Below are 15,314 nucleotides of genomic sequence, written 5' to 3' on the forward strand. Positions count from 1 at the left end.
CTGTGGTTCTTCCCTCTGCCTCCCTGAAACGTTTCCACCTCCTACCCGAGGGGAGCAGGCACAAATCCTGCTTGGGCAAAGTCCAGCCTGGCACTGCACCTGGTGTGGTGGTGGTGGGGAGTATTTGTTTGAGGAGTTCAACACTTTGCCAGTTTTATAGGGGTCAAAAAACAGCCCCCACCCAGCTGAGCGTGACCTTGAGGGTGAGCAAGGACCTGAGTTGGAGCAGCTGCCTCTGGAGTTCTCCAGGTCCTCCTGCCTGTTTATCTTACCAATCTCTCTACACACACCTGCCTGTCCATGGTTTGGCCCTGATAAAACAACAGGGTCTCCCCTTTCCATAAAAAAAGCCAGCCCATGCTGGGTTTGAAGGTTTTAGCCCCCGAATGAGCTCCCTGCTGGTGTCTGCACAGAACCCTGGGGCGTGGGGCTGGTGAGCTGGAAGGGCTGAGCTGTCCTGGGGCGTGTGACGAGCTTCACCCCACTCTCAGCTCTGTCAGGGCGCTGCTGCTGCTCCCTGGAGGTGCTGGAGATGGAGGAACAGGGCTGGGCTCTGCACCTGCAGCAGGATCTGCATCCAGCCGCCGGCCCCTCCTAAGGGACAAGCACAGGCAGGCACCAGGGCAGTCATAAACCAGCAGAGTCCATGGCACCACCCCCAGCCCAACCTGTAGCTTTGTTATTTCCCTGTTTCCTCCTCAGCCCTGTATCCAGCACCAGGAGCCCCAAGCCCAACCTTTTCCCAACGGTTGGCAGCTGCCTGGATCTGGCAGCACGGTGGGAGCAGCCTGTTCAAAGTCCAGAGCTCCCTCAGTGTTCCCAACCCCAAAATCCTGGGGCTGTTCTGTCCTCAGCCACTGCAGGGCTGGGAGCAACAACCGTGAAAATCCCAAATTTGCTGGTTCCAGGTGGCTCTGGGATCTGGTGTCACTCTCAGGAGGCAGCTGAGAGAAGGCAAAGAGAAAAAGCAGCGACAGGAACCCCCAGGGAAGGGTTTTTGGGGTGAAGGAGTGTCATTTGGCCTTTCAGGGAGATAAAAGGAGAAGGCAAACAGCCCCGGGAGAACGAGGCCATTGCTGCTGCTCCGAAGCCCGCGGGGGTGAATGGCCGGGGCTGATCCCAGTGCTATCCCTGGACTTCAGCCCCTGGGCCAGCGGAACAGAAGGTGTTTCTCCCGATGGCCTTGTCCTCTGCAAACACTCCGCTGCCACTGACTTCCCCCCCCGGCCAAGGTGAATCAGGAGCACCCTTTTGCTTCCAAAGGTGGTTCCCCCTGGAATAAACCGGGCTCTGACAGTGCTCAAGTGTCTTAAAGAATGCAAAGCCCCACCTCAGTCCGAGTTACTGGAGATCACGGAGCAGGGGAATGCTGAGTGCCACGAGGGACGCTGGGATCCAAACCCTACAAACACATCCTTGTCCTGGCTCCCCGCAGATGTTTCCCGAGGCTGGGAATGGCCCTGCTGGAGGCTGACAGGTGATAAAGGTCCCTTTGTCTTTCCACACCTGTGCCAGGTCACCTGGAGAAGCTGTTTTGGTGCTGCCACCCGCCGGAGCTGGAGCTGCTGGCACATCCCAAGCTCCTCACCTGCCTGCCCGGGGTCCCTCCCCTGTGCCCCTTCTGTAAAAGCAAAACCTTGCAGGCACACAGGCTCTGCAGAGAGTTTTCCATAGGGCAGAAGTTTTCCCCAGCCTTTTTTTTTTTTCTTTTCCAACAGCAGCTCTTGGCTCAGCTTTTATTAATGACTACTGCAGCTCAGACCATTTGGGAAATATCCCAAACTGCAGGGCTGATTTGGGAAGAGTGATGGAACAGCAAAACCCCAAGGAGGGAAGCAGACACTATTTAATGTTACTGCTTAGTTTTAGGAGGAGCCTCAGCTCCACTGTTACTACAAGGAGCAGGCTGTGAGGAATTAGGGTCCATCCATCTGCTTTCCAAGGTCTAAGCCACACGGGAATAAATAATTCAGCAGTTCAGGGTGTGGGTGAGGAAAAGGAATTTCTTTAACACTCCAGCAGCCATTCCCTGCAGAGTTCCCAAGCTGCCTTAAGCCAATCCCAGGGAACCACTGTGGGTTGGCTCAGGCCCTCAGAGGGATCTCCAGAGACCCTTCCCAGCCGAGAGAAGGCAGCACTTACCTGTTCATGGCTTTGAAACCCTTCCAGGAAACACATCTCTCGAGTTGACCCTGTGCATCAGGGGGAGAACCCACCCACACCCCCCGTACTCTGCCCTGGGAGGGCGAGGGAAGGTCAGGGCGGGAGGGAATGAAGCTCTGCAGGTTATCCTGAGCTTTTGTAGTGAAATTGGGAAGTGCAGAACTGGTCCTTCAAGTCACAGGGTCGGAGGCTGAGCCAACCTCCCTCCCCGAGCTGATCCTGCCCAGACATCAGGGACAGCAGCAGCTCCCGAGCGATTCCTGCACTTCCTACCAAGGCCTGGCGACATCACAGGGACAAGATGGAAATTCTGGCCCCAGGCTCAGGTTTTCCAGAGCTCAGTTCCAGCATCAACCCTCAGGGAAGGCCCAGGTTTCCCTGCATGCCAACAGGCACTTCCCCAGAGGCTCCTTAATTTGCAGCCGGGCGTTCAGCCCTCTGAACAATCCCCCTGGAGCTGCCAAATGGATGGAAAAATCTTTGTCTACCTGGCAAAGCAAGAATCAGCCACCCTGGATTCCCAAACTGATGCGAGCAGGAAGGTGAAGGACACAACACAGGTAAAGAGCACGTCTTTTACTTTATAAAAAAGACCAAATCAGAACATTTAAGGCCAAGGAGTGCAAAAGAATCCCGTAAGACACCACAGGTGAAGCAGCTTCAGGAACCGTAGAGTTGAAAATCTTCCTCTTAGTCATTTTTTTGGGGGGTCTTTTGGGGGAGAGAGGGGGTTGTTTTTTTGTAAGCTTAATCCCCACACATTCACTCTTCACACACAGACTATTTCACCTGCTCCAGCGGTCGCAGCTCGTTGCAAGTCCAGCTCACCCCTCATCTCCAAAGCACAGCCCACAGAGCTGCTGTGTGTCAGCATGACCTGTGCTGAGCCCCAGTGCACAGGTTTGAGTAAACTTGTCCAAATAATAACGTCCAAATAATCCACTGGGAAGCAGAAACCAGGCGGGTCCAGGAGGTGACCACACACGGCTCTTCTGGGAGTCCCAGCCTGGCCTTGCTTCAAGTCTTCTCCTTGTATAAACTGGGCTTTTCACAAACCAACAGCTTAAAACACAAAGCAGGGAGGGGAAGCCAAATCCGAGGCTCAGTCTCTCCCCTGTTAAATAAGCCTGGCTGCTCGAGAGAGGAATTAAATCCTTCCCCCCTACCCAACCTCCTGAAGAGTAATCACAGGCTGTGAAATAAAGGCACATTTCAATTCAACTGAGGCACATTTCAGTTCAATTAAGGCACCTTTCAGTTCAATTAAAGCGCATTCCAGCCCAACTAAGGCACACAAACATGGTCCACACCAAAGCACAGGGCCTATTTTGGGTTCCCTCTCCCCCAAAACCAGTGGGTGTGTTCATTCTACGGCTGGTAAATTCAACCAAGTGTTTTCTATTCATGTCCAAGGACACCCAAAAGTATAAACAAGTCCCGTGGCTGCACGTGTTTACTTTCTGATAAACAACCAAGTGGCAACACCACAGATCCAGCTTCCTCCTGCTGCAGTGCTGCAGCCCTCAAGGTCACCTGGCACTGTGCCCTGGGGGTAGCAATGCCCCATCTCCTGCTTCCCACTGCCTGGTGGAGAGGAGCAAAGGGAAGGAGAAGGTGCTGAGGGGAAGGAAAGGACCAGCAGTGCCTCACAAACCCTCTGCAGACACTCTCAGGAGCCTTTCCTTTCAAAGCAAGCCACTTTTAAGGCACTTTCTAGCAAACGCAAGAAGTTAAAAACAAACTGTTTTTCCCTCACCTGCCACAGCCCTGGTTCCAGGCTTCCCCAGTGTGATGGGAAACGTGGGGGGCTTGGCAGAAGAGTGAGGAAGAGCTGTGACTGGCAGGGAAGTCACAGGTCAGTGTGTACCTGGGAACACCTCACAGCTTTAGTTCACATCAGGCTGGCAGAGCTGATGCCCGTGGTCTGCTCAGGGGGGGGTGAAGGAAGCAGCTGAGCAGCCATCCCACCTCCCGTGTCTCAGGAGACACACCAAGAGGCAAAAAATTAAATTAACCCCTTTAGCTGAACCTTCTCCTCACAAGGCAGCAGGAGATGACACCAAGGGTCAGCAGGGATAAGGCAGATCTGGCTACTGCAAACACCACGGGTGGAGCACGCAGGTCTGTTGGGGACCAACCCAGCCACTTTAAACAGAGATTTGGGTCCCTAGAGAGGGATTTGGGTCTCTAGAGCCTCAGCATCAGCACCAACACAGAGACACCCCTCAGTTATTCCCTACCCAAGTTAACTCAGGCAGTGCCAGGAAGCAAGAACTGTACAACAGATCCCCAAAGCAGGGAAAGGGCTGGGCCACTGAGGCTGCTGGAGCTCAACGTGATTTACAGAAATCACAGAGGCACAAGTCATCTGATACTTCCTTGTCCATCTTCTCCTCCCTGGGCACACACTCCGCCTCCCAAGTTCATTAGCTCCACAGTTCTCCTCCTTGATGTTCTATAATGTCCAAAAAAACCCAAAATATCTGGTGAAATTCAGGCAGCAGGAGGAATTTGGCTTCAATAAAGGATCAGGGTAGACTGGGGAGGGAAAAAAAAAGTGGCCTAGCACATTCCATATGGAAAGAGGAGGAATGTGACTGCAGCAAAGCCCTGGAATGCCTGCCTGCTGCTTGGGTCCTTTAACAATACACCTGAAGCAGAGGTGCCCCAGACGAGTCAGTCTCTGTGTCTTGGAAAGAGGAATCTCTGCTCGTTGGAGAGCCTTGGAGAGAAGAGAGAAGAGATGGTGACGTTAGCCAGGGTGAAGCACAGCAGTGGAGCACCTGGCAGGTGGGGAAGGAGCTGCCACAAAAGGCTTTGTGTATCATGAGGGAGGAGAAAGCCACAAAAAGCCCACGGGCAGGGAACAACCCTGCCTGTATTGTAGCCATCTCCTAGGACAGATCTGTTATTATGCAGGAGGAAACTTGTCCTTTAGCCCTAGGCTGCTTTTTGGGAGGATCAGAGCTCAGGGGGACAACCCATCACTCTCCCCTGCTTCCCTTTTGCACAGTTCCTTTTGTTCCCAAGTCTCACCCAGCTGTGACCTTCGGCAGTCACACCCCAAATACAGCCCCAAACTTTGTCAAGGCACACAGAGACTGAAAGCTCCCAGGACAAATACTGTGGAAGGACAGAGAATGCCCCATACTTGGATTTCAATCCTTTTCAGAAGGACCCACCAACCCAGGGAGTCCCCTGAGCTCCCGTCGCTCCCGAAGCCCAAGAGAACTGAGGGGAATCTAAAGGGCAGGGTCAGCTCAGCCTTTGTGGAGGGTGGAAACTGGAGGCACATGAAATAGGGGAGGTTCAGGGCATCCCCCTCACTGCTGTGATGCCCCTGCAGCCCAGGCCCCCCTCCAGGTCCGTTACCTGCGCTGCTGTGCCGCCTCATATTCCGGGCCATCACATCTGCCGGTGTTTCTTCCGATATTTGCACGGCCAAATCTGGAACGAAAAACCAAGAGGGCCTGAGACAGGAAAGGATGACTCAGCAGCAAGGAGCCCTGTCAGGGAACACGGGGATCTCCAGGAGCCACCACCCTCAGGGAACAGGAGAGGTTGAGTCTGGTTCTTCCCACTGCTTTCACCATTTCCCAGTAACCTGAGCTGTGTGGTCCTTAAACACCAGGAAGGAGCAGCAGCCTCCCTCCTAACCTGGGAAGCACAACACACACTCGGTTTCCCCTGTTACTTCTGGATGTTTCCTTGCCCCCCACACCCAGCTTTCCAAGGTCTTTCTACAACAAACTCTCTTACAACCTGTTCTGGAGGTCGGGCACTTCAGGCTGCTCTGGTGAGCAGGAAGCAGCCCTGGAACAACCAGGAGGCACTGGCACTGTGGGACAGCCCTTCCCTTGTCTTTGCAGGGATATTTACCGTGTGGAGGAGGTCTCAGCTCTGAGGAAACGCTGTCACAGTAGTCTAAAGGTGGCATTAGACAGGTAGCACACGGGACAGAGCCAGCTGAGTAACTGGACATCCCCTGGCACAAGCAGCTCATCTGGTCATACCAGTTCAGTTTGACTCACGGTTTTCTGCCTCGCTTAGAGGTGCAGAGGAAAGGCAGAATCACTGCAGCAGCAGCACAAGCCCTTCTATTGCTCAGCACAAACCTCACTGGCAGGGGAAGATACGCTCAAGAAAGGCATAACACAGTGAAGGTGAGAGGCAGAGGTCTCCATAAGGACCTCCATTCACATATCCCAGGAAAGCAAATTAACCAGTACCTTTTAAGCCTTGTAAAATAACAAATTGAGAGCACAGCTGCTGCAGCAATGCAGGTATAGATGTACTTTATCAGAGGCACAGAAACCTGAAATATGTTCCATGGATCAAAATACATACACATACCTACACGGTTCTATACTCACCCGTGCAGCTAAAGAAAACGAGCTAAAGCCCACCCTGAGGACAGACAACAGCTCTCAACCCCCTCCACAGCCACATCTCCGTGGCTTGGGTAAAACAACCGAGCAAAGCAGCAACACCCAGGGACCCCACATACCATCCTGGCTCATGACCATGGACTCCAGCATCGTCTCGTTGCCGCTGTCGGGCGCGTTGCCCCGGCTGGACTTCTCCTCGTGGCTCTGGCTGGCTGGGAGGGAAATGTGGGGCCGGACCCTGCTTTTGCGGGTGCTGATGCGGATGATGCCTCGGACCAGCCTGCACTCGGCATCCTGCTCGTCCAGGTTGTAGTCCTGAGTTATGCTGTTGATGAGGTCCGAGATCTTGTTGGTCTTCTCCAGGAAGACGGTGTCCGAGGTGCACTTGGCCAGCTCGTCGATCTGGTGGACGCTGAAGAGCTCCGTCAGCTTCTTGAAGATCAGGACATCGATCTGCCTGCTGGACATGGAGCCATTCAGCTCACTGATGTCCACATCAGACTCGTGGAAGGAATAATACTCCTCCGAGCTCCGGTGGCTGCTGGGGAGCGGCGGCTTTTCTATGCTGTTCCTGAAGGGCTTCTCCAGCAGCTCCTTGCAGCAGGAATCCGATTCCAGCTGGTGGCTGGGGCTCCTGTTTTGGTAGACAGGAATGCCCTTCAGCTTCACATCTGGGTAACTGAAACTGCTGCCCACGCTGGACTTTTTGATCTGATGCCCATTCTTCTCAGCAGGAGAGACGTTGGTGGGGCTGTTTGGCAGCCGCCCGTTATAGTCTCCGTTCTTTCCATCGTCAGTGGAGGTCTCGGTGGGCCCCGGGTAGGGGACACAGACACTGCAGTCCTGGAAGCAGCCCCCACAGGTCACTATACAACAGAAAACAGCCTTGTACGTGTTCCAGGCCTGAGACAGAGAGGAACAGCAAAAGCTCTGGTTTGGGGGAGCCTCTGCTGTGCCAGAGATAAAGGTAATTGTCTCTGCCTCTCTGCCGTTGGAGTCTTTGAGCTCAGCTTTGCGCCCTTTCCTGTCCCGCATCTGCTGGGCTCGGCTGCGGCTGGGCTTGATCTCCGGCGTGGAGCCACTGAACACCTCCAAGCTGACATCTGTGTCCTTGGCTGCCCGGGTCCGCAGGGGCACGGTCTCCTGGCAGGACTGGTTCAGCTGGTGGTGGCTGTTCTGGGGGAGTCGTGTTTTCCGGCCCAGCATGGCTCAGCACTCGGGCACCTGCGGAACAGGGAGGGCTCAAGTCACAGCTTTCGTCACCAGCCCCACCTCAGCGAGGTGCCCATCAGCACAGAGGGGCCTGACAGACAAACTCAGTGACTCTCAGACTCAACATTTCGGTTTTCACAGGGATGTCTCTCCTTGGGACTCACACTGTTCCCACTTGTGGCACAGAGGGGGGAATCCAGCCCCTGTTTCGGGGCTCTTCAACTACTCAAGCTTTGCTTCCTTTTGATAGACGCTCAAACCAGAAGATATATATTTTAAAGGGACTATTTTAAGACATCAAAATCCCTGTAACCTTCAGAAGAAGTTTCCTCGAAGCAGCTGGAAGAGGAGCCAGGCTCCAGAGCAATAAACTCACAGCACAGCTGGAGGTGGAGCTTGGAGCTGACAGGCTCCAAAGGGAAAGTATCTTTTTTTAAACAACTCCCCTTTGTCTCGCATTCCTTAGGATTAGGCTGGGCCCTGACAGAGCTTATCCATTTCAAAACACATCTGTGCCCAGGAGGAGATGACAAGCAATCCATCATTATGCAAGTTGCCAGTTCAGACTCCACATTATTTGGTGCTATTTAAATTCAGGGGATTTAGCAATGCTGGCATTACTAACACTAATGATTTTTGCCAGTCATGCTAAGGTTGGGTCGTGTCAAACACTTCCCTGTGAAAACCCGATGTCTTCATCTGGATTAAGGAAAAGATCTTGTCAACAAGTTGGTCTCAAATCACTCCTCAAGGGAGCAAAACCTTTACAAGCCCTACTACAGAGATCCCACATCAGACTCTGCTCAACTGTTTCCCCCATTACCAACGTGACTGCTCCAGGTCTGCACGCAGGAGTAAACTGTTTTTACAGCATCCACTGTCACATTTTATCCCCACAGAGCCAACAATCAGAGCTTGGCATGTTAATTCTCCCTGTTATTAATCTTTTTATTATTAAAGCTCGGCACTAGGCGATGCTGAGTCAGGTCAAGGCTGTCACTCTCCACTTCTATGGCTGCTGCCTTTATCCCAGGCTGTGGTGGGCCCCTAAATTCTCCATGGTTTCCAAGCTTCTTGGCTAACACTGCTTTCACCCCCAAGAGATCCTTTTAAACACTAATTAGGGTAATTAATAAGCAATGAGAGCCCAGCCATAGCTTAAATGTTTTAATACTGTCCTTGTTGCTCTGCTATAGACTTTCTATAGGGCACCTCAAGCATGAATAAATAAATCTGTCTGACCTTAGAGCATTGCCTCTTTTTCCCCTGTTTTTTTAAACAAATAGAAACATTTTCTCCACAAAGGAACAGGCCCAGACTGAAAGCCAGGCAGTTACAGTACACCACTGCTTTCCAGGAATATTTTGGCTCTGTTACCTTATAAAAATTCATCCCAGGAGCTCCCTCTGCACATTCCTGGGCAATATGTTAAATAAAAAGCCCCAGATGCTGCAACTTCAGTGCTGAGCAGGCAGAGCTCCCTCACCTCAGCATCAGTGGAGAGTTTTGATTGCTTTCTCTTCAGAACAACAAAGTTTTTTTCCTCCGGCTTCATCATTTGTTCAAAATTTAAAAACAGGCCAAAAAACATTTGAGCTGCACTGAGGACAGAGCGGATTACTGGGATGTTTCTCTTCATCCTGAGGCCTCAGGAAGAGATCCAACATCTGCATTGCTCATTTGTATCACAGCAACACAACACTCTGTGTTCTCTGTGCCAACAGCAACACTCACTTATGTAACAATACATGATATTCTGAAATTTCAGAGCATCTTGGACACAAGGAAGAGTATGAAAAAGAGCTGCAGGGACACGTGTCAGAGACAGGGACCTGTCAGAGTCCTGGGCTCATCCCTTCCCATGTTTCTGCAACCACTGGATCACACAGAAAAGTTCCCTGGGAGCATGGACAAGACACAGCTCCTCAATCCATCAGCTTCTCTAGCACAGGCAACAGGCTGGCCTGAAACCCACAGCCATAAACAAGAGCTCAGACCAAAACCCACATCCAAATGATACTCACAGGGTCGTGACTCTCTCGTTGCTTCCTCTGCTGTCACGAAGGTGCCGTGTGAGACTGGAGAAGGTCCCTCCAAAGAGCCTCAGCATCTGCTCCAGAGCAGCAAGGAACGATTCAAAAAGGGTTTGCACCTCTAAGAGTTAGCCCGGGTCTAAGATCTTCATTGTTCAGAGGACAGGATTTCTTTGTGAAGTTCTAAAAAAAAAAATAGCTAAATTAAGTTGTGAACCTCCTAATTTACACATGGGTTTGACAATAACAGTATTGCTGGTGGTGTTGGAAGCCAGGGAATGGCTCCTGAGTTCAGGAGAGAGAGTTTACACACAGATACAACTTGTCTTAACCCTGTGGAATTTTCTAAGCAGCCTTGCCAGGAGCTGAAAGCCACCCTGTAAAGCTCCTGTTCTCTCTGCTGACACCAGGCAGTGATGGAGATCCTGGCCCAGAGTAACGTGGATCCAGCATCTTCCCTGTGCTGCTCAATCCTCCCTCTCAAATATTTGGGATCTAAACAGCCCAGCCGAGGAACTGCCTCTCACCAAATGCCTCCCTGTGCCCCTGGCCCAAAACCAGCTGACAGCCAAGACCCCACCACGCTGCAGGGAAACAAAATTTGGCCCTTCTTTCTCCCAAATGAAGGAGAAGGAAGGGGGAGACCTGCCTGGGCACTAAACAGAGCCCTCTCTGCCTACCCTGGGCCCCCCGATGTCCTCCAAACAGCGGATTTTTGAGGAGAGGAGAAGCTGGCAGCAGGGACAGCCCCATCCCAGCCCGGCCTGCCCTGCCCCGCGCAGGGTCCTGCCACACTCCCCACTGAAGTTTTCCATCCCTGGAAAGCAAAGCCGACCCCAGCAGGGACCAGGGAGACCCGAAAACCCGCGGGGAGAGCTCCCACCACCACCAGCCCCCCGGGAGAGCCCCGACACCATCCCCCGCGGCCAGGGCGGGGAAGGTCCGGGAGCAGCGGGAAGCGAAAGGCGGGGGAGCGCCGGGGGCAATGGGGGGATATCCCCCAGCCTTGGGATGGGGGGAACCGGGGGTCCCTGTGCCGGGGGAGCCCGGGGCGCACGGGGAGGGCGAAGCCGCCCTGGCGGGAGGACGGAGCCGAGGGTCGCGGGGGGCTCGGCGGGGGTGGGTGTGTGATGGGATCCCCGGGGCGGGGATGGGATATCCCGCTGTCCCTTCCTCTCTCTCTCCCTCCCTCCGTGCCGGTCGCGGCCTGCGCTGCCCCCGGGCCGGGAGGCGCCGGGCAGCGCCGGGCGGTGCCGGCGGGGTGGGCAGCGGGGCCGGGGCTGATGCCGGGGCCGGGGGTGGGATCGGGGCCGGGGGTCGGGGCCGGGGGCCGGGGCCGGGCCGGGTCCCCCCGCCCGGCGTTACCTGCGAGCCGGGAGCGCCGTCCGGCCCCGCCTCACCTGCGCCAGGTGAGACACGTGACGCGGACGGGCCGCGCCGAGGGACAGCAGAGCGCGCCGGGCGAAGCGGCTCCGTCCCGCCGGGAATGCCGCTCCCCCGGGAATGCCGCTCCCCCGGGAATGCCGCTCCCCCGGGGAACATCCCCCCCGGGCCCCCCGGGGGTCTGCGTCAAAGCAGCCGAGCGGCCTCATCCCCAGCGGGCCGCGTCCCAAGTAGCGCTGGCTCCCCGCGGATCGGCTCCCCCGAGGGTCCCCATCCCCACCCTGAAGGTCTCCATCCCCAAGGGTCCTTGTCTTGAAGGATCCCTAACCCAGTGTATCCTCATCCTCAAGGATCCCTGTCTCGAAAGATCCCTGCCTCAATGTATCCTAATCTCCAAGGATCCCTGCCCTGAAGGATCCCCATTCCAATGTATCCTCAACCCCAAGGACCCCTGTTGTAAAGAAACCCTATTCCAATGGATCCTAATTCCCAAGGCTCCCTGTCCTGAAGTGTCCCTATCCCAGTGGATCCTCATCCCCAAGAATCCCTGCTCCAAGGGATTCCTATCCCAATGTCTCTGCATCTCTGAGGATCCTTGCCCTGAAGGATCCTTATCCCAAAGGATCTCTGTCCTGAAGGATCCCTATCCCAATATATCCTGATCCCCAAGGATGCCTGTCCTGAAGGATCCCTATCCCAAAGAGCTGGGGGGGGGTTGGATCCTTTCCTGAAGGTTTGGAAAAAAGGATGAAAACCCATTGGGAAGGTGGCAGCAGAGAAGGAACCTGGCAGAACGACAGCTGTGCACTGAGGCTGCTGCCAGTTTCCAGGAGGAAACAGAAGAGAGAAATCAGTTTAAAGGATGATGCCAATGCCAAGAGTCTCCTTCCTTCTCTAAAGGGCACAAAGACAGTGTTTATTTATTCAAGCCTCTGGCACGGAAGCCCAGCCGATGTCGTTTCCCCGTCTGGGATTTCATTCGTGGATAACTCACAGCACTGCTTGGAAATGTGTCCTCTCCTCTGCCAGCTGCCTTGAGCACAGATCCTGGCCATGAAACCTCTCCTGTCACTGTCCCATGCAGCTTGGCACTTCCAGGACGAGCTGAGCAGCACAGTGTGACCCCCTGAACCCAGCACCACTCAGCTCCCGAATTTTTCCCTGTGTCCCATCACCTCCCATGTCCCAAACTGCTGATGCTGGATCCAGGGGGGTGGGACAGGGAGCTGGGTCAACCCAGGAGTCCTGGGGTTTAAACCTGAAATCCTGATGCAGGATTCTTTCCCTTAAACTGTGCCAGGATGAGAGACCAGCACCTGGGCCTCCCTGTCCTGGTAACTGGGACACCCGGGGACAAACTTGCAGAGAGGCTGGGAGATATGGCAGCAACATTAATTATTTGCTGCCTGTAACAAGGCTTTGCTTTTCTGGAGCACATCCCAGTGCGGGGCTTTAAAGAGGCTGGAGAGGAGGCCAGTGCACATCCCGTGGCTGTGTCCTCCTGCTGCCTGCATCCCTGCAGGAATACCGGGGACTGGGCTGGCGGTGGGATGCAGGGTGGGGTCCCATCCTGGTGTCCCATCCCGGTGATTGGTGCCTTGGCAGAGGGGCGCTGACAGGGGAGGGAGAACAAAGCTCCCACCCGGCTTTTGCATCACTGAGGTTTATTCTGAGCACTGCTAATTGCAGCCTCCTCTGCTAAATCATTAATATCTCGTCAGCCCGAGCAGAGATCCTGCAGTGCCAGGGGGTTCTGGGGACTCAGTCACTAACTTACCTCAGGGCAGGGGCAGTTCTTTTATTTTCCTACTGTTTGCCTTTTCCAGCTGCTGTCTGCTCACCACTGGGACGGACGCCCTGGGGACATGGTCACCTTCAGCCTCACTGCCCAACAAACCCAGCCCACCTTTCCCCCCTGCTCCCTGTTTCCATGTCCTTTTCTCACCTCAGAGCAGAACCTGGAGCTGGGAAGGTGACAAGCAGCGCAGGCGTGGGAGGTGATCCAAAAAAAGCAATTATTTTCTGAGCAGGTGATGACACAAGAGGCACCTCCTGAGATCACTCCAACCTCTGCAATTCAGGGGTTTCACTTTGGGGGAATGGGGGAAGCTCAGAGTGTGGCAGATCCCAGCCCTTTTTCCCTTTCAGGGGTACCCTTGGGGATCCAAGTTCCAAGGAGGCAGAGAAAAAACGGCAGAGGAGGATGTTCTGTTTAATTCCTGCCTGTCCCCACAGATTTTTTGGCAGGGGGAGCAAGGGCAGACCTTTAACCACACGATGGAGCAGCCCCCCTCAAATCCCACACCCCGTTTTAGAGCAGCATTTGTATCAGATACACGAAGACTTCAGCTTTCCCACAGCCAGGAATGCAGCCTGCAGAGCTTGAGGAAGTGCCGTGGCCGTGTCTCCGACCCCGGGCGGTGGGGGTGCGGTGTCTGCCGGGGACGAGCCGGCAGCGGGGGCTGGAGCGGTGACGCAGCGGCCGCTGACGCTGCTCCGGTGCCTGGCAGACGTGTGGCAGCCCGGCAGGAGCAGGAATGTGATGCAAAGCACAAGAGATGGGGTTTTTATTTTTCCTCCTAAGGTAAGGGAAGCAAAAATGTCACCAGCTCCGTGGGCGACATCCACTGCAGGCCTGGATGTGGCTCTGCTTGGAACAGATTTAGGCTGGGTTTTTGTTTTTAGCTTAGGCTTTTGCTCCGGTTTGGGGGTGGGATGAGAGCTCGGCACCTGGTTTCTGTCATCCCTTTTATCTTCTCTGCTGCTGCAATGTGAAACACGAACAGGTTTTACCCCACGCACCTACATGAAGATGCAGCTCCTGAGGATGGCATTCCGGCAGGAGGAACCCCAAAAACCAGGCCCTGTGGGGGAGCAAGGTGGCAGCGGCACCTCCCTCTCCAGCCTCCTCCCCGTGCCATCCCACCCCCAGGTCTATTAACACCGTACGAATGATAATGACGTTGGCAGCGATGTTGCCGTGACAGCCCTGCGACCACGGACACGCGGTCCTGGTGTCACATTCCCTGCACCCCAGGATGGGACACCCCAGCCACAGCCCCAGTGGGTGTTGGGGGGAAAGGGGCTGCCCCCTGCTCTTCTCCTTGCCCCAGGCAGAGGCATCGGCATCCCCCAAACAGCACCAGGAGCTTCTCAACTGCTTCTCTCAGGAGCTGCAGACTCAAACCAGCCGTTCCAGTGACCCCTCACAGTCCAGCCTTTCCCATTAACCCATCCCGGTAAATCTCTCCAGGAAACCCCTTCCAGTCCAGCCTTTCCCAGTGACCCCTCAGTAACCGTCTCAGCGTTTCCCAGTGATACCAGCCCTCCCCAGCTCCCTGTTGCCCACTGGCGGCCCCCGAGGGCACCACAAACTGGGAACGCCACCGGGACAGTGCCCTTCTGGGCCATACCGAGCCCGGGGCCGGTGTTGGACAGAGCCCGGTGCCAGTACTGGGTCTGTACAAGGCCGCACCGAGCCATGCCCAGCCCGGTGTCGTACCGAGGCTGAGGCCGTGCCAGTGTCGGTACCGGTAATGTGCCCTACCGGGCTATGCCGAATCCCGGGCCGGTGCAGAACCAAGCCCGCACCGGTGCCGTACCGGTCCATACCGACCCCCGGGCTGCACCGCACCGCTCCAGGGTCGCGCGTCCCTCCCCTACCCCTCCACCCCCCCTTTGCCGGTGCGGAGCCGCTGCCGGAGCCGCCCCCGCCGGGGCCGAGCCACCCGCCGCCAGCACCGCCCCCGGGCTATATATCCCCGCCGCATCCCTCCTCTCCCGCTCCCGCTCCCCATGGCTGCATCACCGGCGGCACCGGCATCCCGGAGCCCCGCCCGCGGCGACGCGCAGCGCCCGTCCCGCGGCGGCCCCGGCGGCCCCGAGGCGGGCACGGAGAGCGGCGGCGGCGGCGGCGGCAGCAGCAGCCCCGGCGCGGTGGAGCTGGCGGCGGCCCGGCGGCGGCTGGTGGCGGCGGAGGGGCGGCGGCGGGCGGCGGCGGAGCTGGAGGGGCGCGTGTGGCAGGTGCACTGCGCCCTGCGGCACGCAGAGCTCCGCCTGGCCGCCCGGGCCGAGACCCTGGGCCGGCTCGGGGCCGGCGTGGCACAGGCACAGCTGGCGCTGGCGGCCCAGAGCC

The 15,314-nt window shown here is 55.8% G+C and overlaps 1 protein-coding gene and 1 long non-coding RNA gene across 3 annotated transcripts in view; one reads left to right on the forward strand and one right to left on the reverse strand.

Moving 5' to 3' along the window:
- Positions 1-238: 238 nt before the first annotated feature.
- LOC113978795 overlaps positions 239-15,314 on the forward strand; it is an 18,138-nt gene continuing 3,062 nt past the window's right edge. The window contains exons 1-3 of the long non-coding RNA XR_003537652.1: positions 239-249; positions 1,336-1,340; positions 14,150-14,153. This is a non-coding gene — a long non-coding RNA (uncharacterized LOC113978795). The remainder of the gene's footprint in view (positions 250-1,335; positions 1,341-14,149; positions 14,154-15,314) is intronic.
- Positions 3,388-11,197, reverse strand: KDF1 (keratinocyte differentiation factor 1). 2 transcript variants are annotated; one of them, XM_027706023.1, is made up of 5 exons: positions 11,162-11,197; positions 9,788-9,979; positions 6,671-7,775; positions 5,536-5,610; positions 3,388-4,885 (listed from the first exon to the last, which is right to left on the reverse strand). In XM_027706023.1, the coding sequence occupies exons 3-5, from the start codon at positions 7,755-7,757 to the stop codon at positions 4,803-4,805; spliced, it is 1,245 nt and encodes a 414-aa protein (XP_027561824.1). In that variant the 5' UTR covers positions 7,758-7,775; positions 9,788-9,979; positions 11,162-11,197; the 3' UTR covers positions 3,388-4,802. The 2 variants fall into 2 exon arrangements, with proteins under 2 accessions (XP_027561824.1, XP_027561825.1); XM_027706024.1 differs by lacking the exon at positions 11,162-11,197 and having other exon boundaries at positions 9,788-10,177.

This window comes from Neopelma chrysocephalum, unplaced genomic scaffold, assembly GCF_003984885.1.
Source record: "Neopelma chrysocephalum unplaced genomic scaffold, ASM398488v2 Primary Assembly neopelma1_361, whole genome shotgun sequence".
Taxonomy (NCBI): Eukaryota; Metazoa; Chordata; class Aves; order Passeriformes; family Pipridae; genus Neopelma; species Neopelma chrysocephalum.

Bases quoted from the DNA above. Each gene is read 5' to 3' on its own strand.
- KDF1 (XM_027706023.1), bottom strand. From the start codon at position 7,757: ATGCTGGGCCGGAAAACACGACTCCCCCAGAACAGCCACCACCAGCTG. The intron at 5,611-6,670 runs GTATGTGGGGTC...TTTTCGTTCCAG, and splicing joins CATGGTCATGAGCCAGGATG to ATTTGGCCGTGCAAATATCG. The intron at 4,886-5,535 runs GTAACGGACCTG...CTTCTCTCCAAG, and splicing joins GAGGCGGCACAGCAGCGCAG to GCTCTCCAACGAGCAGAGAT.